The sequence below is a fragment of the Petromyzon marinus genome, chromosome 74 (assembly GCF_048934315.1).
Source record: "Petromyzon marinus isolate PM22_M1 ecotype Great Lakes invasive population chromosome 74, UKy_Petmar_22M1.pri1.0, whole genome shotgun sequence".
Taxonomy (NCBI): Eukaryota; Metazoa; Chordata; class Hyperoartia; order Petromyzontiformes; family Petromyzontidae; genus Petromyzon; species Petromyzon marinus.
Genome location: NC_133740.1, coordinates 4953653 through 4977830, shown reverse-complemented (window position 1 = coordinate 4977830; position 24178 = coordinate 4953653). Strand labels below are relative to the sequence as shown.

General features: G+C 51.6%; 1 protein-coding gene across 1 annotated transcript in view; it reads right to left on the bottom strand.

Moving 5' to 3' along the window:
* Nucleotides 1-24178, bottom strand: part of LOC116958188 (long-chain fatty acid transport protein 1-like) — a 95338-nt gene that overhangs the window by 58050 nt on the left and 13110 nt on the right. The window contains exons 3-6 of the mRNA XM_076056017.1: nt 15308-15416; nt 13274-13559; nt 9889-10050; nt 6263-6332 (exon numbers count right to left, since the gene is read on the bottom strand). Coding sequence (XP_075912132.1) covers nt 6263-6332; nt 9889-10050; nt 13274-13559; nt 15308-15416 — 627 coding nt within the window. The remainder of the gene's footprint in view (nt 1-6262; nt 6333-9888; nt 10051-13273; nt 13560-15307; nt 15417-24178) is intronic.

Sequence of the window (24178 nt, the reverse complement as noted above, 5' to 3'; positions counted from 1 at the left end):
ACTCAACACTGCACCATAGACTCAACACTGCACCATAGACTCAACACTGCCCATGGACTCAACACTGCCCATAGATTCAACACTGCACCATAGACTCAACACTGCACCATAGACTAAGCACTGCCCATAGACTCAGCACTGCCCATAGACTCAACACTGCCCATAGACTCAACACTGCCCATAGACTCAACACTGCCCATAAACTCAACACTGCCCATAGACTCAGCATTGCCCATAGACTCAACACTGCCCATAGGCTCAACACTGCACCATAGACTCAACACTGCCCATAGACTCAACACTGCACCATAGACTCAACACTGCAAATAGACTCAACACTACCCATAGACTCAACACTGCACCATAGACTCAACACTGCCCATAGACTCAACACTGCACCATAGACTCAACACTGCACCATAGACTCACCACTGCCCATAGACTCAACACTGGCCATAGACTCAACACTGCACCATAGACTCAACACTGTCCATAGATTCAACACTGCCCATAGATTCAACACTGCACCATAGACTCAACACTACCCGTAGACTCAACACTGCCCATAGACTTAACACTACCCATAGACTCAACACTACCCACAGACTCAACACTACACCATATACTCAGCACTGCCCATAGACTCAACACTACCCATAGACTCAGCACTGCACATAGAATCAACACTGCCCATAGACTCAACACTGCCCATAGACTCAACACTGCACCATAGACTCAGCACTGCCCATAGACTCAGCACTGCCCATAGACTCAACACTGCCCATAGACTCAACACTACCCATAGACTCAACACTACCCATAGACTCAACACTGCCCCATAGACTCAACGCTGCCCATAGACTCAACACTACCCATAGACTCAACACTACCCATAGAATCAGCACTGCCCATAGAATCACCACTACCCATAGACTCAGCACTGCCCATAGACTCAACAAAGCACCATAGACTCAACACTGCACCATAGACTCAACACTGCCCATAGACTCAACACTGCACCATAGACTCAACACTGCACCATAGACTCACCACTGCCCATAGACTCAATACTGGCCATAGACTCAACACTGCACCATAGACTCAACACTGTCCATAGATTCAACACTGCCCATAGATTCAACACTGCACCATAGACTCAACACTGCACCATAGGCTTAACACTGCCCATAGAATCAACACTGCCCATAGACTCGACACTGCCCATAGACTCAACACTGCCCCATAGACTCAACACTGCCCATAGACTCAACGCTGCCCATAGGCTCAACACTGCACCATAGACTCAACACTGCACCATAGACTCAACACTGCACCATAGACTCAACACTGCCCATAGATTCAACACTGCACCATAGACTCAACACTGCACCATAGACTCAGCACTGCCCATAGACTCAGCACTGCCCATAGACTCAACACTGCACCATAGACTCAACACTGCACCATAGACTCAACACTGCCCATAGACTCAACACTGCCCATAGATTCAACACTGCACCATAGACTCAACACTGCACCATAGACTCAGCACTGCCCATAGACTCAGCACTGCCCATAGACTCAACACTGCACCATAGACTCAACACTGCACCATAGACTCACACTGCCCATAGACTCAACACTGCCCATAGACTCAACACTGCCCATAAACTCAACACTGCCCATAGACTCAGCATTGCCCATAGACTCAACACTGCCCATAGGCTCAACACTGCACCATAGACTCAACACTGCCCATAGACTCAACACTGCACCATAGACTCAACACTGCAAATAGACTCAACACTACCCATAGACTCAGCATTGCCCATAGACTCAACACTGCACCATAGACTCAACACTGCCCCATAGACTCAACACTGCACCATAGACTCAACACTGCCCATAGACTCAGCACTGCCAATAGACTCAGCACTGCCCATAGACTCAACACTACCCATAGACTCAACACTACCCATAGACTCAACACTACCCATAGACTCAACACTGCCCATAGACTCAACACTACCCATAGACTCAACACTGCCCATAAACTCAACACTGCCCATAGACTCAGCACTGCCCATAGACTCAACACTACCCATAAACTCAACACTGCCCATAGACTCAACACTACCCATAGACACAACACTACCCATAGACTCAGCACTGCCCATAGACTCAGCACTGCCCATAGACTCAACACTGCCCATAAACTCAAAACTGCCCATAGACTCAGCACTGCCCATAGACTCAACACTACCCATAGACTCAACACTGCCCATAAACTCAACACTGCCCATAGACTCAACACTACCCATAGACACAACACTGCCCATAAACTCAAAACTGCCCATAGACTCAGCATTGCCCATAGACTCAACACTACCCATAGACTCAACACTGCCCATAGACTCAGCATTGCCCATAGACTCAACACTGCCCATAGGCTCAACACTGCCCATAGACTCAGCATTGCCCATAGACTCAACACTGCACCATAGACTCAACACTGCCCATAGACTCAACATTGCCCATAGACTCAACACTGCCCATAGACTCAACATTGCCCATAGACTCAACACTACCCATAGACTCAACACTACCCATAGACTCAACACTGGCCATAGACTCCACATTGCCCATTGACTCAACACTGCCCATAGACTCAACATTGCCCATAGCCCGTGCCGCACCCGTTTAGCCCCCTCGATCCGGCCGAACAAAATCTGCTTGAGGCGGGCGGTGGCTGGGCATTCGGCCTACATGACCCAGCCAACGCAACCTTGCCTGCCAGCTCAACAGAGTGCACTCACCACACACACACACACTCACCACACACACACACTCACCACTCACTCACTACACACACACTCACCACTCACTCACTACCCACAGACACTCACCACACACCCACACTCACCACTCACTCACCACACACACACACACACTCACCACTCACTCACTACACACACACACTCACCATACACACACACTCACCACACACACTCACCACACACACACACACACTCACCGCACACACTCACCACACTCAGTACACACACACCCACCACACACATACACTCACCACACACTCACCACACTCACTACACACACACACTCACCACACACACACACTCACCAGTCACTCACTACACACACACACACTCACCACCCACACACACTCACCACCCACACACACTCACCACACACCCACACTCACCACTCACTCACTACACACACACACTCACCACACACTCACCACACACACACACACACTCACCACCCACACACACTCACCACACACACACACTCACCACACACCCACCACACACACACACACACTCACCACCCACACACACTCACCACACACCCACACTCACCACTCACTCACTACACACACACACTCACCACACACTCACACTCACCACACACCCACCACACACACACACACTCACCACCCACACACACTCACCACACACCCACACCCACCACTCACTCACTACACACACACACTCACCACACACACACACTCACCACCCACACACACACACTCACCACATACTCTCACCACTCACTCACTACACCCACACACACACTCACCACACACACACACCACACCCACACACCACACACACACTCGCCACACACACACACCACACACACACACCACACCCACACACCACACTCACACTCATCACACACACTCACCACTCACTCACTACACCCACACACACTCACCACACACACACTCACCACCCACATACACACTCACCACCTACATACACACACTCAACACCCACACACACACTCATCAAACACACTTACCACAACACACACTCACCACACACACTCACTACACACACACCCACACACACACTCACCACACTCACCACACAAACCACACTCACCAAACACTCACTCACCACACACACTCACCACACCCACACACTAACCACACCCACACACTCACCACACACACCACACTCACCACACACACACAACACTCACCACACACACTCACTACACACACACACACTCACCACACTCACAAACACACCACACACACACTCACCACACACACTCACCACACACACACACACGCACTCACCACACACACACTCACCACACACACTCACCACACACACACACACCACACTCACCACACACACGCTCACCACACACACGCTCACCACACACACGCTCACCACACACACTCACCACACACAGACACCACACACACACACACCACACTCACCACACACACGCTCACCACACACACGCTCACCACACACACGTTCACCACACACACGCTCACCACACACACTCACTCACTACACACACAATAACCACACACACTCACCACACACACACTCACCACACACACCACACACACTCACTCACCACACACGCACACTCACCACACTCACAATCACCACACACACTCACCACACTCACCACACACACTCACCACACTCACCACACACACTCACTCACCACACTCATCTAACACTCACCACACACACTCACCACACACACACCACACTCACACACACTCACGACACTAACCACACACACTTACCACACTCACTACACACACACACTCACCACACTCACCACACACACTCACCACATACACACTCACCACACAGACACTCACCACACACACTCACCACACACACTCACCACACACACACTCACCACACTCACCACACACACACTCACCACAATCACCATCACCACACACACACCACACACACTCACACTCACCACACACAATCACCACACACACTCACCACATACACACTCACCATACACATCACACACACACTCACCACACTCACCACACACACTCACCACACTCACCACACACACCACACACACACTCACCACTCACCACACACACTCACCACACTCACCACACACACTCACCACACACACACTCACCACACACACTCACCACACACACTCACCACACACACTCACCACACACACACTCACAATCACCACACACCCTCACCACATACACACTCACCACACACACTCACCACACTCACCACACACACACACACACTCACCACACACACTCTCACCACACACACTCACCACATACACACTCACCACACTCACCACACACACACTCACCACGCACACTCACACTCACCACACACACTCACACTCACCACACACACTCACTACACACACACTCACCACACACACTCACTACACACACACTCACCACACACACTCACCACACTCACCACACACACTCACCACACACACTCACACTCACCACACACACTTACCAGATACACACTCACCACACTCACCACACACACACTCACCATACACACCACACACACACTCACCACACTCACCACACACACTCACCACACACACACACCACACACACACTCACCACACACACACTCACCACACTCACCACACACACTCACCACACTCACCACACACACTCACCACACACACACACCACACACACACTCACCACACACACACTCACCACACTCACCACACACACTCACCACACTCACCACACACACACTCACCACATACACACTCACCACACACTCACCACACACACACTCACCACACACACTCACAATCACCACACACACTCACAATCACCACACACACTCACCACATACACACTCAACACACTCACCACACTCACCACACACACTCACAATCACCACACACACTCACCACATACACACTCACCACACACACTCTCACCACACACTCTCACCACACACACACACTCACCACACACCCACCACACACACTCACCACACTCACAATCTCCACACACACTCACCACACTCACCACACACACTCACCACACTCACCACACACACTCACCACACTCACCACATACACACTCACCACACACACTCACAATCACCACACACACTCACCACACTCACCACACTCACCACATACACACACTCACCACACACACTCACCACACACACTCACCACACACACACTCACCACACACACTCACCACACTCACCACCCACACACTCACCACACACACTCACCACACTCACCACACACACACTCACCACACACACTCACCACACTCACCACACACACTCACCACACACACTCACCACGCACACACTCACCACACACACCACACTCACCACACACACTCACCACACTCACCACACCACACACACTCACCACACTCACCACACACACTCACCACACTCACCACACACACCACACACACTCTCACCTGCTGTGTACCACAATGGCCGCCTTGGGCATGCCGGTGGTACCGGAGGTGTAGACGTAGAAGAGGCGGTCTGGGGAGGACAACAATCACGACTCAAATAGAGACAGAGACACTCCACTAGAGACAGAGACACTCCGCTAGAGACAGAGACACCCCGCTAGAGACAGAGACACTCAGCTAGAGACAGAGACACTCCACTAGAGACAGAGACACTCCGCTAGAGACAGAGACACTCCGCTAGAGACAGAGACACTCCGCTAGAGACAGAGACAGATCACTAGAGACAGAGACGGAGACAGATCGCTAGAGACACTCCGCTAGAGACAGAGACACTCAGCTAGAGACAGAGACACTCCGCTAGAGACAGAGACACTCCACTAGAGACAGAGACACTCCACTAGAGACAGAGACAGATCACTAGAGACAGAGACACTCAGCTAGAGACAGAGACACTCCGCTAGAGACCGAGACAGAGACACTCCGCTAGAGACAGAGACAGAGACACTCCGCTAGAGACAGAGACACTCCGCTAGAGACAGAGACACTCCGCTAGAGACAGAGACAGATCACTAGAGACAGAGATACTCCACTAGAGACAGAGACAGAGACACTCCGCTAAAGACAGAGACAGAGACACTCCGCTAGAGACAGAGACAGATCACTAGAGACAGAGACAGAGACACTCCACTAGAGACAGAGACACTCAGCTAGAGACAGAGACAGAGACACTCCGCTAGAGACAGAGACACTCCGCTAGAGACAGAGACACTCCACTAGAGACAGAGACAGAGACACTCCACTAGAGACAGAGACACCCCGCTAGAGACAGAGACACTCCGCTAGAGACAGACACTCCACTAGAGACAGAGACACTCCACTAGAGACAGAGACACCCCGCTAGAGACAGAGACACTCCGCTAGAGACAGAGACAGAGACACTCCGCTAGAGACAGAGACACTCCGCTAGAGACAGAGACACTCCGCTAGAGACAGAGACAGATCACTAGAGACAGAGACACTCCACTAGAGACAGAGACACTCCACTAGAGACAGAGACACTCCGCTAGAGACAGAGACACTCCGCTAGAGACAGAGACACCCCGCTAGAGACAGAGACACTCCGCTAGAGACAGAGACAGATCACTAGAGACAGAGACACTCCACTAGAGACAGAGACACTCCACTAGAGACAGAGACACTCCGCTAGAGACAGAGACACTCCGCTAGAGACAGAGACACTCCACTAGAGACAGAGACAGATCACTAGAGACAGAGACAGATCACTAGAGACAGAGACACTCCACTAGAGACAGAGACACCCCGCTAGAGACAGAGACACTCCACTAGAGACAGAGACACTCCACTAGAGACAGAGACACTCCACTAGAGACAGAGACACTCCACTAGAGACAGAGACACTCCACTAGAGACAGAGACACCCCGATAGAGACAGAGACACTCCGCTAGAGACAGAGACACTCCACTAGAGACAGAGACAGATCACTAGAGACAGAGACAGAGACACCCCACTAGAGACAGAGACACTCCACTAGAGACAGAGACACTCCGCTAGAGACAGAGACACTCTGCTAGAGACAGAGACACTCCACTAGAGACAGAGACAGATCACTAGAGACAGAGACAGAGACACCCCACTAGAGACAGAGACACTCCACTAGAGACAGAGACACTCCGCTAGAGACAGAGACACTCTGCTAGAGACAGATCACTAGAGACAGAGACAGAGACACTCCGCTAGAGACAGAGACACTCCGCTAGAGACAGAGACAGAGACACTCCGCTAGAGACAGAGACACTCCACTAGAGACAGAGACACTCCACTAGAGACAGAGACAGAGACACTCCACTAGAGACAGAGACACTCCGCTAGAGACAAGAGACACTCCACTAGAGACAGAGACACTCCGCTAGAGACAAGAGACAGATCACTAGAGACAGATCACTAGAGACAGAGACACCCCGCTAGAGACAGAGACAGAGACGCTCCACTAGAGACAGAGACACTCCGCTAGAGACAGAGACACTCCACTAGAGACAGAGACACTCCGCTAGAGACAGAGACAGAGACACCCCGATAGAGACAGAGACACCCCGCTAGAGATAGAGACAGACACAGATCACTAGAGACAGAGACACTCCACTAGAGACAGAGACAGAGACACTCCGCTAAAGACAGAGACAGAGACACTCCGCTAGAGACAGAGACACTCAGCTAGAGACAGAGACAGAGACACTCCACTAGAGACAGAGACACTCCACTAGAGACAGAGACAGAGACACTCCACTAGAGACAGAGACACCCCGCTAGAGACAGAGACACTCCGCTAGAGACAGACACTCCACTAGAGACAGAGACACTCCACTAGAGACAGAGACACCCCGCTAGAGACAGAGACACTCCGCTAGAGACAGAGACAGAGACACTCCACTAGAGACAGAGACACTCCACTAGAGACAGAGACACTCCGCTAGAGACAGAGTCACTCCGCTAGAGACAGAGACAGAGACACTCCACTAGAGACAGAGACAGATCACTAGAGACAGAGACAGATCACTAGAGACAGAGACACTCCACTAGAGACAGAGACAGATCACTAGAGACAGAGACAGAGACACTCCACTAGAGACAGAGACACCCCGCTAGAGACAGAGACACTCCACTAGAGACAGAGACCCTCCACTAGAGACAGAGACACTCCGCTAGAGACAGAGACAGATCACTAGAGACAGAGACACTCCACTAGAGACAGAGACACTCCACTAGAGACAGAGACACTCCACTAGAGACAGAGACACTCCACTAGAGACAGAGACCCTCCACTAGAGACAGAGACACTCCGCTAGAGACAGAGACACTCCACTAGAGACAGAGACACTCCACTAGAGATAGAGACACTCCACTAGAGACAGAGACAGATCACTAGAGACAGAGACAGAGACACTCCACTAGAGACAGAGACACTCCGCTAGAGACAGAGACACTCTGCTAGAGACAGATCACTAGAGACAGAGACAGAGACACTCCACTAGAGACAGAGACAGAGACACTCCACTAGAGACAGAGACACTCCGCTAGAGACAGAGACAGAGACACTCCACTAGAGACAGAGACACTCCGCTAGAGACAAGAGACAGATCACTAGAGACAGATCACTAGAGACAGAGACACCCCGCTAGAGACAGAGACAGAGACGCTCCACTAGAGACAGAGACACTCCACTAGAGACAGAGACACTCCACTAGAGACAGAGACACTCCGCTAGAGACAGAGACACTCCACTAGAGACAGAGACACTCCACTAGAGACAGAGACACTCCACTAGAGACAGAGACACTCCACTAGAGACAGATCACTAGAGACAGAGACACTCCACTAGAGACAGAGACACTCCACTAGAGACAGATCACTAGAGACAGAGACACTCCGCTAGAGACAGAGACAGAGACACTCCACTAGAGACAGAGACAGATCACTAGAGACAGAGACAGAGACACCCCACTAGAGACAGAGACAGAGACACTCCACTAGAGACAGAGACAGATCACTAGAGACAGAGACAGAGACACTCCGCTAGAGACAGAGACAGATCACCGCGGTGCGTCACCAGAGAATCCACGTCCCTGCGCCCGTGGGAATTCGTGTGTGGGCGCGGCTGTGAGCAGCGTGTCGAACGGCAGCGCCCCGTGCGGGGTCGGCTCCGTGCCCGTCTCTCCGCTGCACAACAGCAGCAGGTCCTTGCCCAGCGAGCCACGGATCTCTTCGAAGGCTGCCTCGGGACAAAGACGAGCCTTCATCCACGGGATCCCTCATACAGCGACACTACGTCGCCCCGGGTGGAGGGTGGAGGGTGGAGAGCGGGCGAGTGGGCGAGTGGGCGAGTGGGCGGGTGGGCGAGTGGGCGGGTGGGCGAGTGGGCGAGTGGGCGAGTGGGCGAGTGGGCGAGTGGGCGAGTGGGCGAGTGGGCGGGTGGGCGAGTGGGCGAGTGGGCGGGTGGGCGGGTGGGCGGGTGGGCGGGTGGGCGGGTGGGCGGGTGGGCGAGTGGGCGAGTGGGCGGGTGGGCGAGTGGGCGAGTGGGCGAGTGGGCAAGTGGGCGAGTGGGCGAGTGGGCGAGTGGGCGGGTGGGCGAGTGGGCGGGTGGGCGAGTGGGCGACTGGGCCAGTGGGCGAGTGGGCGGGTGGGCGAGTGGGCGAGTGGGCAAGTGTGCGAGTGGGCGAGTGGGCGAGTGGGCGGGTGGGCGGGTGGGCGACTGGGCGGGTGGGCGAGTGGGCGGGTGGGCGAGTGGGCGACTGGGCCAGTGGGCGACTGGGCCAGTGGGCGAGTGGGCGGGTGGGCGAGTGGGCGGGTGGGCGAGTGGGCGACTGGGCGAGTGGGCGAGTGGGCGGGTGGGCGAGTGGAGCGTCAGAGATTACACGGCGGCGTGGAAGCTTGAAGCGTCGGGAACACGGCACGTGTTGTGTTGTGTAGTGTGTGTGTGTAGTGTAGTGTTGTGTAGTGTGTGTAGTGGTGTGTTGTGTGTAGTGTGTGTGTGTGTAGTGTTGTGTGTGTGTAGTGGTGTGTGTGTGTAGTGTGTGTGTAGTGTTGTGTGTGTGTGTGTAGTGTAGTGTGTGTGTGTGTAGTGTTGTGTGTGTGTAGTGGTGTGTGTGTGTAGTGTGTGTGTAGTGTTGTGTGTGTGTGTAGTGTTGTGTTGTGTGTGTAGTGTTGTGTGTGTGTAGTGTAGTGTGTGTGTAGTGTGTGTAGTGTTGTGTTGTGTGTAGTGTGTGTGTGTGTGTAGTGTTGTGTGTGTGTAGTGGTGTGTGTGTGTAGTGTGTGTGTAGTGTTGTGTGTGTGTGTGTAGTGTTGTGTTGTGTGTGTGTAGTGTTGTGTGTAGTGTTGTGTGTGTGTGTGTAGTGTTGTGTGTGTAGTGTTGTGTGTGTAGTGTTGTGTGTGTAGTGTTGTGTTGTGTGTGTAGTGTTGTGTGTGTGTGTGTAGTGGTGTGTGTGTGTGTAGTGGTGTGTGTGTGTAGTGTGTGTAGTGTTGTGTGTGTAGTGTTGTGTTGTGTGTGTAGTGTTGTGTAGTGTAGTGTGTGTGTAGTGTTGTGTTGTGTGTAGTGTAGTGTTGTGTGTAGTGTAGTGTGTGTGTAGTGTTGTGTGTGTGTAGTGGTGTGTGTGTAGTGTTGTGTTGTGTGTGTAGTGGTGTGTGTGTGTGTAGTGTAGTGTGTGTGTGTGTAGTGTTGTGTTGTGTGTGTAGTGGTGTGTGTGTGTGTAGTGTGTGTGTAGTGTTGTGTGTGTAGTGTTGTGTTGTGTGTGTAGTGGTGTGTGTGTGTAGTGTAGTGTTGTGTGTGTAGTGGTGTGTGTGTGTATGTAGTGGTGTGTGTGTGTGTAGTGTTGTGTGTGTGTGTGTAGTGTGTGTGTATTGTTGTGTGTGTGTAGTGTTGTGTGTGTGTAGTGTTGCGTGTGTGTGTAGTGTAGTGTGTGTAGTGTTGTGTTGTGTGTGTAGTGTTGTGTGTGTAGTGTTGTGTGTGTGTAGTGTTGTGTGTGTAGTGTAGTGTGTGTAGTGTTGTGTGTGTGTAGTGTTGTGTGTGTGTAGTGTTGTGTGTGTGTAGTGTTGTGGTGTGTGTGTGTAGTGTAGTGTGTGTGTGTAGTGTTGTGTGTGTGTGTAGTGTTGTGTGTGTGTGCAGTGTTGTGTGTGTGTAGTGTTGTGTGTGTAGTGGTGTGTGTGTGTGTAGTGTAGTGTGTGTGTGTAGTGTAGTGTGTGTAGTGTAGTGTGTGTGTGTAGTGGTGTGTGTGTGTGTAGTGGTGTGTGTGTGTGTAGTGTTGTGTGTGTGTGTAGTGTTGTGTGTGTGTAGTGCTGTGTGTGTAGTGGTGTGTGTGTGTGTGTAGTGTTGTGTGTGTGTAGTGTTGTGTGTGTAGTGTTGTGTGTGTGTAGTGTTGTGTGTGTGTGTAGTGTTGTGTGTGTGTAGTGTTGTGTGTGTGTGTAGTGTTGTGTGTGTAGTGTTGTGTGTGTAGTGTTGTGTGTAGTGTTGTTGATGACCGTAGGCAGTGCAGCACGGCTTCACCATCACCGTCATCACCATCACCGTCACCACCACCATCACCACCGTCACCACCACCGTCACCATCACAACCACCACCACAGCCCCAATCACCACCACCACTGTCACCACCACCACCGTCACCGCCACCACCATCACCACCGTCACCATCACCACCACCAACACCGTCACCACCGTCACCACCTCCACCACCACCACCTCCACCACCAACACTGTTACCACCACCACCATCACCACCTTAATCACCACCGTCACCACCACAACCACCACCACAACCCCAATCACCACCGTCATCACCACCGTCACCATCACCACCACCACTGTCACCACCACCACCACCACCCCAATCACCACCACCACCACTGTCACCACTACCACCACCACCCCAATCACCACCACCACCACCGTCATCACCACCGTCACCACCACCACCACTGTCACCTTAATCACCACCACCACCACGGTCACCACCACCACCATCACCACCACCGTCACCACCACCACCACCATCACCACCACCGTCACCACCACCACCACTGTCACCACTACCACCACAACCACCACCACCACCACTGTCACCACCACAACCACCACCACCGTCACCACCACCACCACTGTCACCACTACCGTCACCACCACCACCACCACCACTGTCACCACCACAACCACCACCACCACCACCACGGTCACCGTCACCTTCGGTGAGCTCCGCCCCGAACAGCAGCGCCCTGGCCCCTGACGCTCTGAGGCAGTGCAGCACGGCCTCCATCACCACCTCCATCACCACCTCCATCACCACCATCACCACCTCCACCACCACCACCGTCACCACCACCACCACTACCGTCACCTCCACAACCACCACCACAGCCCCAATCACCACCACAACCACCACCACCACCGTCACCACCACCACCACTGTCACCATCACCACCACCACCACCACGGTCACCGTCACCTTCGGTGAGCTCCGCCCCGAACAGCAGCGCCCTGGCCCCTGACGCTCTGAGGCAGTGCAGCACGGCCTCCCCCCGCAGCGAGCAGTTGATGAGCGCCGCCTCGGCCCCGAGCCGGGCGGCCCCCAGCCAGGCGGCCACGAACCGCGGGCGGCCCTCCATGAAGAGGGCCACCACGTGGCCGGGCCGCACGCCGTGCTCCCACAGGACGTGGGCCACCGCGCTCACCTCGCCGTCCAGACGGGAAAACGTCCACCGCTCACCCGTGCCCTCGTAGATCAGAGCCACCTGCCGCCGTGGGGGGGGGGGGGGGGGGGGGGTAAGGGAGGTGGTGGGTGGAGAGGGGTGGGGGGGTGGAGAGGGGTGGGTGGGGGGGGTGGTGGGTGGGGGGTGGGGGGGTGGAGAGGGGTGGGTGGGGGGTGGTGGGTGGGGGGTTAAAGCTACGATTGGCACAGTTGGCTAAGCACCGTGCAGAAGAAGTTCAAAGTACACACAATACACTGTACACTACACTGCACACTACACTGTACACTACACTGCACACTACACTGTACACTACACACTACACTGCAGACTACACTGTACACTGCACTGCACACTACACTGTACCCTACACTGTACACTACACTGTACACTACACTGTGCACTACACTGTACACTACACACTACACTACACTGCAGACTACACTGGACACTGCACTGTACACTACACTACTATACACTACACTCTACACTACACTAGACTCTACACTAAACAATACACTGCTATACACTACACTCTACACTACACACTACACTATACACTCTATACACTACACTCTACTGTACACTACGCTGTACACTACGCTATACACTACACTATACACTACGCTGTACACTATACACTACACTATACACTATGCTGTACACTGCTATACACTGCTATACACTACACTATACACTACACTACACTATACACTACACTATACACTACTATACACTACACTACTATACACTACACACTACACTACTATACACTACACTATACACTACGTGTACACTACACTATACACTACGCTGTATACTATACTATACACTACACTATACACAACACTGTACACTACACTATACACTACACTATACACTACTATACACTACACTGTACACTACACTATACACTACACAATACACTACACTATACACTACGCTGGAGACTACACTATACACTACACAATACACTACACTATATCACTCACTTAGTCACTCACTAACTCAGTCACTCACTGACTCACTGAGTCACTCACTCGGTCACTCACTCACTCAGTCAGTCACTCACTCACTCAGTCAGTCACTCACTCGCTTACTCACTCATTCACTCAGTCACTCACTCACTTAGTCAGTCACTCACTCGGTCACTCACTCGGTCACTCACTCACTCGGTCACTCACTCGGTGGCTTACTAACTCAGTCACTCACTCACTTGGTTAATTGGTCAATCACTCGCCCGGTCACTCACTCACTCACTCAGTCACTCAGTCACTCGCTCAGTCACTCGCTCGGTCACTCGCTCACTCAGTCACTCACTCACTCGGTCACTCACTCACTCATCCACTCACTCAGTCACTCACTCAGTCACTCACTCACTCAGTGGCTTACTAACTCAGTCACTCACTCAGTGACTCGCTCACTTGCTTACATGGTCACTCACTCACTCAGTCACTCACTCACTCGGTCACTCAATCACTCAGTCACTCAGTGGCTAACTCAGTCACTCACTCAGTCACTCACTCACTCAGTCACTCACTCAGTCATTCACTCACTCTGTCACTCACTCAATCGGTCAGTCACTCACTCACTCGGTCACTCACTCACTCACCCGCTCACTCACTCACTCACCCGGTCACTCACTCACTCATTCATTCATTCACCCGGTCACTCACTCACTCATTCACCCGGTCACTCACTCAGTCACTCACTCATTCACCCGGTCACTCACTCACTCAGTCACTCACTCGCTCACCCGGTCACTCACTCACTGGTTGCCCGCGGTAACCCACCTTGTCAGGGTGACGGCGCACCACCTCCTGGAAGACGACGGGGACGGTGTCGTTCCTTCTCATCAGCCGCCTCACCGCCAGTTTGGTGCGGACCAACACGGTGACGCCGCTGGGCACACCGAGACACGCCGGAGGGCACGCCACCGTGAATCACCACGACCGCCCCTTCCCCACTGGAACACCCCCAAGCCGTGCCGGCCTCAGTGTCTTTTTCCACTGCCACTCACCCGTGCCGTGCCAGCCTGAGTGTTTTTTTTCCACTGGCACTCACCCGTGCCGTGCCAGCCTGAGAGTTTTTTCCACTGGCACTCACCCGTGCTGTGCAAGTGTGAGTGTTTTTTTTCCACTGACACTCACCCGTGCCATGCCAGCCTGAGTGTTTTTTCCACTGACACTCACCTGTGCCGTGCCAGCCTGAGTGTTTTTTTCCACTGACACTCACCCGTGCCGTGCCAGCCTGAGAGTTTTTTTTCCACTGGCACTCACCCGTGCCGTGCCAGCCTGAGAGTTTTTTCCACTGGCACTCACCCGTGCTGTGCAAGTGTGAGTGTTTTTTTCCACTGACACTCACCCGTGCCATGCCAGCCTGAGTGTTTTTTTTCCACTGACACTCACCCGTGCCGTGCCAGCCTGAGTGTTTTTTCCACTGACACACACCCGTGCCGTGCCAGCCTGAGAGTTTTTTTTCCACTGGCACTCACCCGTGCCGTGCCAGCCTGAGAGTTTTTTCCACTGGCACTCACCCGTGCTGTGCAAGTGTGAGTGTTTTTTTCCACTGACACTCACCCGTGCCATGCCAGCCTGAGTGTTTTTTTTCCACTGACACTCACCCGTGCCGTGCCAGCCTGAGTGTTTTTTCCACTGACACACACCCGTGCCGTGCCGGCCTGAGTGTCTTTTTCCACTGCCACTCACCCGTGCCGTGCCAGCCTGAGTGTTTTTTCCACTGACACACACCCGTGCCGTGCCGGCCTGAGTGTCTTTTTCCACTGACACTCACCCGTGCCGTGCCAGCCTGAGTTTTTTTTTTTTCCACTGACACTCACCCGTGCCGTGCCGGCCTGAGTGTTTTTTTTCCACTGACACTCACCCGTGCCGTGCCGGCCTGAGTGTTTTTTTTCCACTGACACTCACCCGTGCCGTGCCAGCCTGAGTGTTTTTTCCACTGACACACACCCGTGCCGTGCCGGCCTGAGTGTTTTTTTTCCACTGACACACACCCGTGCCGTGCCAGCCTGAGTGTCTTTTTCCACTGCCACTCACCCGTGCCGTGCCAGCCTGAGTGTTTTTTTTCCACTCACACTCACCCGTGCCGTGCCAGCCTGAGTGTTTTTTTTCCACTGCCACTCACCCGTGCCGTGCCAGCCTGAGTGTTTTTTTCCACTGCCACTCACCCGTGCCGTGCCAGCCTGAGTGTCTTTTTGAACTGCCACTCACCCGTGCCGTGCCAGCCTGAGTGTTTTTTTCCACTGGCACTCACCCGTGCCGTGCCAGCCTGAGTGTTTTTTTTCCCACTGACACTCACCCGTGCCGTGCCAGCCTGAGTGTTTTTTCCACTGGCACTCACCCGTGCCGTGCCAGCCTGAGTGTTTTTTTTTCCAATGGCACTCACCCGTGCCGTGCCAGCCTGAGTGTTTTTTCCACTGGCACTCACCCGTGCCGTGCCAGCCTGAGTGTTTTTTTCCACTCACACTCACCCGTGCCGTGCCAGCCTGAGTGTTTTTTCCACTGGCACTCACCCGTGCCGTGCCGGCCTGAGTGTTTTTTTTCCACTGACACTCACCCGTGCCATGCCAGCCTGAGTGTTTTTTTCCACTGGCACTCACCCGTGCCGTGCCAGCCTGAGTGTTTTTTTTTCCACTGGCACTCACCCGTGCCGTGCCGGCCTGAGTGTTTTTTTCCACTGACACTCACCCGTGCCGTGCCAGCCTGAGAGTTTTTTCCACTGGCACTCACCCGTGCCGTGCCAGCCTGAGTGTTTTTTTTCCCACTGACACTCACCCGTGCCGTGCCAGCCTGAGTGTTTTTTTCCACTGGCACTCACCCGTGCCGTGCCGGCCTGAGTGTTTTTTTCCACTGCCACTCACCCGTGCCGTGCCAGCCTGAGTGTTTTTTTCCACTCACACTCACCCGTGGCGTGCCAGCCTGAGTGTTTTTTCCACTGGCACTCACCCGTGCCGTGCCGCCTGAGTGTCTTTTTCCACTGGCACTCACCCGTGCCGTGCCAGCCTGAGTGTTTTTTCCACTGGCACTCACCCGTGCCGTGCCAGCCTGAGTGTTTTTTCCACTGCCACTCACCCGTGCCGTGCCAGCCTGAGTGTCTTTTTCCACTGCCACTCACCCGTGCCGTGCCAGCCTGAGTGTTTTTTCCACTGGCACTCACCCGTGCCATGCCGGCCTGAGTGTTTTTTCCACTGCCACTCACCCGTGCCATGCCAGCCTGAGTGTTTTTTCCACTGACACTCACCCGTGCCGTGCCGGCCTGAGTGTTTTTTCCACTGCCACTCACCCGTGCCATGCCGGCCTGAGTGTTTTTTCCACTGCCACTCACCCGTGCCATGCCAGCCTGAGTGTTTTTTCCACTGACACTCACCCGTGCCGTGCCAGCCTGAGTGTTTTTTTCCACTGACACTCACCCGTGCCGTGCCAGCCTTAGTGTCTTTTCCACTCACACTCACCCGTGCCGTGCCAGCCTGAGTGTTTTTTTTCCACTGGCACTCACCCGTGCCGTGCCGGCCTGAGTGTTTTTGCCACTCACCCGTGCCGTGCCAGCGCACGACACTCCCATTCCGATGATGCACGTACGTGTACGCATGTCATCGGAATGGGAGAGGGATTAAAAGTGTCCCCCTCGGGCACTGCTGGGTTTATATCGGGCGTCAGGCACGCACATTTGAGGCCAAGTCGAACTAGATGTCAACCGTGGCCAAGAATCGGACCCGGGTTGCCGGGTGTGAGCAGAGCAGTACGCTAACCGCCGTGGCACCATTAATAACCCTGCGTGTCCTGCCTCTTGGCGTACTCTGTATATTATAATAAAAACCCTAGATGTCCTGACCTTTGGGCCACCCTGTATATTATAATAAAAACCCTATATGTCCTGACCTTTGGACCACACTGTATATTATAATAAAAACCCTATATGTCCTGACCTTTGGGACACACTGTATATTAAAACCCTAGATGTCCTGACCTTTGGGCCACACTGCATATTATAATAAAAACCCTATATGTCCTGACCTTTGGGACACACTGTATATTAAAACCCTAGATGTCCTGACCTTTGGACCACACTGTATATTATAATAAAAACCCTATATATCCTGACCTTTGGGACACACTGTATATTAAAACCCTAGATGTCCTGACCTTTGGACCACACTGTATATTATAATAAAAACCCTATATGTCCTGACCTTTGGGACACACTGTATATTAAAACCCTAGATGTCCTGACCTTTGGGCCACACTGTATATTATAATAACCCTAGATGTCCTGACCTTTGGGCCACCCTGTATATTATAATAACCCTAGATGTCCTGACCTTTGGGCCACCCTGTATATTATAATAACCCTAGATGTCCTAACCTTTGGGCCACACTGTATATTATAATAACCCTAGATGTCCTGACCTTTGGGCCACCCTGTATATTATAATAACCCTGTGTCCTGACCTATGGGCCACACTGTATATTATAATAACCCTGGATGTCCTGACCTTTGGGCCACCCTGTATATTAAAACCCTAGATGTCCTGACCTTTGGGCCACCCTGTATATTATAATAACTCTAGATGTCCTGACCTTTGGGCCACCCTGTATATTATAATAACCCTAGATGTCCTGACCTTTGGGCCACACTGTATAATAATAAAAACCCTATATGTCCTGACCTTTGGGACACACTGTATATTATAATAACCCTAGATGTTCTAACCTTTGGGCGATCCCATATATCATAATAACCCTAGATGTCCTGACCTTTGGGCCACACTGTATATTATAATAACCCTAGATGTCCTGACCTTTGGGCCACACTGTATATTATAATAACCCTAGATGTCCTGACCTTTGGGCCACACTGTATATTATAATAACCCTAGATGTCCTAACCTTTGGGCCACACTGTATATTATAATAACCCTGGATGCCCTGACCTTTGGGCCACCCTGTATATTATAATAACCCTGTGTCCTGACCTTTGGGCCACACTGTATATTATAATAACCCTAGATGTCCTGACCTTTGGCCACCCTGTATATTATAATAACCCTAGATGTCCTGACCTTTGGGCCACCCTGTATATTATAATAACCCTGGATGCCCTGACCTTTGGGCCACTCTGTATATTATAATAACCCTAGATGTCCTGACCTTTGGGCCACACTGTATATTATAATAACCCTGGATGCCCTGACCTTTGGGCCACTCTGTATATTATAATAACCCTAGATGTCCTGACCTTTGGGCCACACTGTATATTATAATAACCCTGGATGTCCTGACCTTTGGGCCACCCTGTATATTATAACCCTAGATGTCCTGACCTTTGGGCGACACTGTATATTATAATAACCCTGGATGTCCTGACCTTTGGGCCACACTGTATATTATAATAACCCTGGATGTCCTGACCTTTGGGCCACACTGCATATTATAATAACCCTAGATGTCCTGACCTTTGGGCCACACTGCATATTATAATAACCCTAGATGTCCTGACCTTTGGGCCACCCTGTATATTATAATAACGCTAGATGTCCTGACCTTTGGGCCACACTGTATATTATAATAACCCTGGATGTCCTGACCTTTGGGCCACACTGCATATTATAATAACCCTAGATGTCCTGACCTTTGGGCCACACTGCATATTATAATAACCCTAGATGTCCTGACCTTTGGGCCACCCTGTATATTATAATAACCCTAGATGTCCTGACCTTTGGGCCACATTGTGTAGTTGAACCTTCTCACTGTATTCTTGTAATTTTGGATGACTCATTCATTTGGGTCCCTATGTGTACTTTAAGTTTTATTATTTTATGAGTGTTTCTACAACGTTTGATGCCTTATCTCTGATGTTGCAAAGTGACCTTGAACCCTGGGCTGTATAAGTCGCTCTGTAAAGATACTTGTTATTGTTGTGTGTGTGTGTGCTGGTGTGCGTGCGTGTGTGCTGGTGTGCGTGTGTGTGTGTGCGCACGTGTGTGCCAAGTCACCGCATGTCTAGACAGCTTTTGTTCGGCCGAATCGAGGGGGTTAAACGGGCACGGCACGGGCTAGAGAAGAGATGGAGTGATGTGGTACGGGAGGATGTGGAGCTGAGTGGACTTGCCGCTGACTGGTACCAGCGGTGTCAAGATCGGCCTCTGTGGAGGAGGCTCGTGAAGGACGCTGCTGGGCAGTTGGAGGCAGTCGCCCTCCATCAACAACGGAGGGCGGAGGAGCGACGCTCACAACAACGAGCGGAGCGCCGGGTGGCTAAAGCACAACAAGTTGGCACAGTAGGGGGCACAGGTGGTGCATCAGCCAGTCATCTCAGTCAGTCGACCCGTGGCACTTGGGTCTGCCCCGTGACCTCCTGCCAGCGGGCGTTCGACACTTCACGGTGGCCTCAAGGTGCACATGGCCTGGCACAAACGTCGTGGTAACGTGACAACCACTTAGTAGCGAATGGCGGTTGTTGTTGTAGGAGCATGTGTGCGGGTGTCTGGAAGCGGGTGTGTGTACATGCACGTTGCAAGTGCATGTGTGTATTCAACCCCTGTACTACAGAGTGAGTGAGTGGAGTTTGTGTGTTCTACCCCTGTTTTACAGAGTGAGTGAGTGGAGTTTGTGTGTTCTACCCCTGTTCTACAGAGTGAGTGAGTGGAGTTTGTGTGTTCTACCCCTGTTCTACAGAGTGAGTGAGTGGAGTTTGTGTGTTATAGCCCTGTTCTACAGAGTGAGTGAGTGGAGTTTGTGTGTTCTACCCCTGTTCTACAGAGTGAATGAGTGCAGTTTGTGTGTTCTACTCCTGTTCTACAGAGTGAGTGAGTGGAGTTTGTGTGTTCTACCCCTGTTCTACAGAGTGAGTGAGTGGAGTTTGTGTGTTCTACTCATGTTCTACAGAGTGAGTGAGTGAAGTTTGTGTGTTCTACTCCTGTTCTACAGAGTGAGTGGAGTTTGTGTGTTCTACTCCTGTTCTACAGAGTGAGTGAGTGGAGTTTGTGTGTTCTAGCCCTGTTCTACAGAGTGAGTGAGTGGAGTTTGTATGTTCTACTCCTGTTCTACAGAGTGAGTGAGTGGAGTTTGTGTGTTCTACTTCTGTTCTACTGAGTGAGTGAGTGGAGTTTGTGTGTTCTATCCCTGTTCTACAAAGTGAGTGAGTGGAGTTTGTGTGTTCTACTCCTGTTCTACAGAGTGAGTGAGTGGAGTTTGTGTATTCTACTCCTGTTCTACAGAGTGAGTGAGTGGAGTTTGTGTGTTCTATCCCTGTTCTACACAGTGAGTGAGTGAGTGGAGTTTGTGTGTTCTAGCCCTGTTCTACAGAGTGAGTGAGTGGAGTTTGTGTGTTCTAGCCCTGTTCTACACAGTGAGTGAGTGAGTGGAGTTTGTGTGTTCTAGCCCTGTTCTACAGAGTGAGTGAGTGAGTGGAGTTTGTGTGTTCTAACCCTGTTCTGCAGAGTGAGTGAGTGTAGTTTGTGTGTTCTACCCCTGTTCTACAGAGTGTGAGTGGAGTTTGTGTGTTCTACTCCAGTTCTACAGAGTGAGTGAGTGGAGTTTGTGTGTTCTACTCCTGTTCTACAGAGTGACTGAGTGGGGTTTGTGTGTTCTACTCCTGTTCTACAGAGTGAGTGAGTGGAGTTTGTGTGTTCTACTCCTGTTCTACAGAGTGAGTGAGTGGAGTTTGTGTGTTCTACTCCTGTTTTACAGAGTGAGTGAGTAGAGTTTGTGTGTTCTACCCCTGTTCTACAGAGTGTGAGTGGAGTTTGTGTGTTCTACTCCAGTTCTACAGAGTGAGTGAGTGGAGTTTGTGTGTTCTACTCCTGTTCTACAGAGTGACTGAGTGGGGTTTGTGTGTTCTAGCCCTGTTCTACAGAGTGAGTGAGTGGAGTTTGTGTGTTCTACTCCTGTTCTACAGAGTGAGTGAGTGGAGTTTGTGTGTTCTACCCCTGTTCTACAGAGTGAGTGAGTGGAGCTTGTATGTTCTACCCCTGTTCTACAGAGTGAGTGAGTAGAGTTTGTGTGTTCTAGCCCTGTTCTACAGAGTGAGTGAGTGGAGTTTGTGTGTTCTAGCCCTGTTCTACACAGTGAGTGAGTGAGTGGAGTTTGTGTGTTCTAGCCCTGTTCTACAGAGTGAGTGAGTGAGTGGAGTTTGTGTGTTCTACCCCTGTTCTGCAGAGTGAGTGAGTGTAGTTTGTGTGTTCTACCCCTGTTCTACAGAGTGTGAGTGGAGTTTGTGTGTTCTACTCCAGTTCTACAGAGTGAGTGAGTGGAGTTTGTGTGTTCTACTCCTGTTCTACAGAGTGAGTGACTGGGGTTTGTGTGTTCTACTCCTGTTCCACAGAGTGAGTGAGTGGAGTTTGTGTGTTCTACTCCTGTTTTACAGAGTGAGTGAGTAGAGTTTGTGTGTTCTACCCCTGTTCTACAGAGTGAGTGAGTGGAGTTTGTGTGTTCTACTCCTGTTCTACAGTGAGTGAGTGGAGTTTGTGTGTTCTACTCCTGTTCTACAGAGTGAGTGAGTGGAGTTTGTGTGTTCTAGCCCTGTTCTACAGAGTGAGTGAGTGGAGTTTGTGTGTTCTATCCCTGTTCTACAGAGTGAGTGAGTGGAGTTTGTGTGTTCTACCCCTGTTCTACAGAGTGAATGAGTGGAGTTTGTGTGTTGTACTCCTGTTCTACAGAGTGAGTGAGTGGAGTTTGTGTGTTCTACCCCTGTTCTACAGAGTGAGTGGAGTTTGTGTGTTCTAGCCCTGTTATACAGAGTGAGTGAGTGGAGTTTGTGTGTTCTAGCCCTGTACTACAGATTGAGTGAGTTGAGTTTGTGTGTTCTACTTCTGTTCTACTGAGTGAGTGAGTGGAGTTTGTGTGTTCTACTCCTGTTCTACAGAGTGAGTGAGTGGAGTTTGTGTGTTCTACTTCTGTTCTACTGAGTGTGTGAGTGGAGTTTGTGTGTTCTACTCCTGTTCTACAGAGTGAGTGAGTGGAGTTTGTGTGTTCTATCCCTGTTCTACAAAGTGAGTGAGTGGAGTTTGTGTGTTCTACTCCTGTTCTACAGAGTGAGTGAGTGGAGTTTGTGTATTCTACTCCTGTTCTACAGAGTGAGTGAGTGGAGTTTATGTGTTCTATCCCTGTTCTACAGAGTGAGTGAGTAGAGTTTGTGTGTTCTACCCCTGTTCTACAGAGTGAGTGAGTGGAGTTTGTGTGTTCTAGCCCTGTTCTACACAGTGAGTGAGTGAGTGGAGTTTGTGTGTTCTAGCCCTGTTCTACACAGTGAGTGAGTGGAGTTTGTGTGTTCTAGCCCTGTTCTACACAGTGAGTGAGAGAGTGGAGTTTGTGTGTTCTAGCCCTGTTCTACAGAGTGAGTGAGTGAGTGGAGTTTGTGTGTTCTACCCCTGTTCTGCAGAGTGAGTGAGTGTAGTTTGTGTGTTCTACCCCTGTTCTACAGAGTGTGAGTGGAGTTTGTGTGTTCTACTCCTGTTCTACAGAGTGAGAGAGTGGAGTTTGTGTGTTCTACTCCTGTTCTACAGAGTGAGTGAGTGGTGTTTGTGTGTTCTACTCCTGTTCTACAGAGTGAGTGAGTGGAGTTTGTGTGTTCTACTCCTGTTTTACAGAGTGAGTGAGTAGAGTTTGTGTGTTCTACCCCTGTTCTACAGAGCGAGTGAGTGG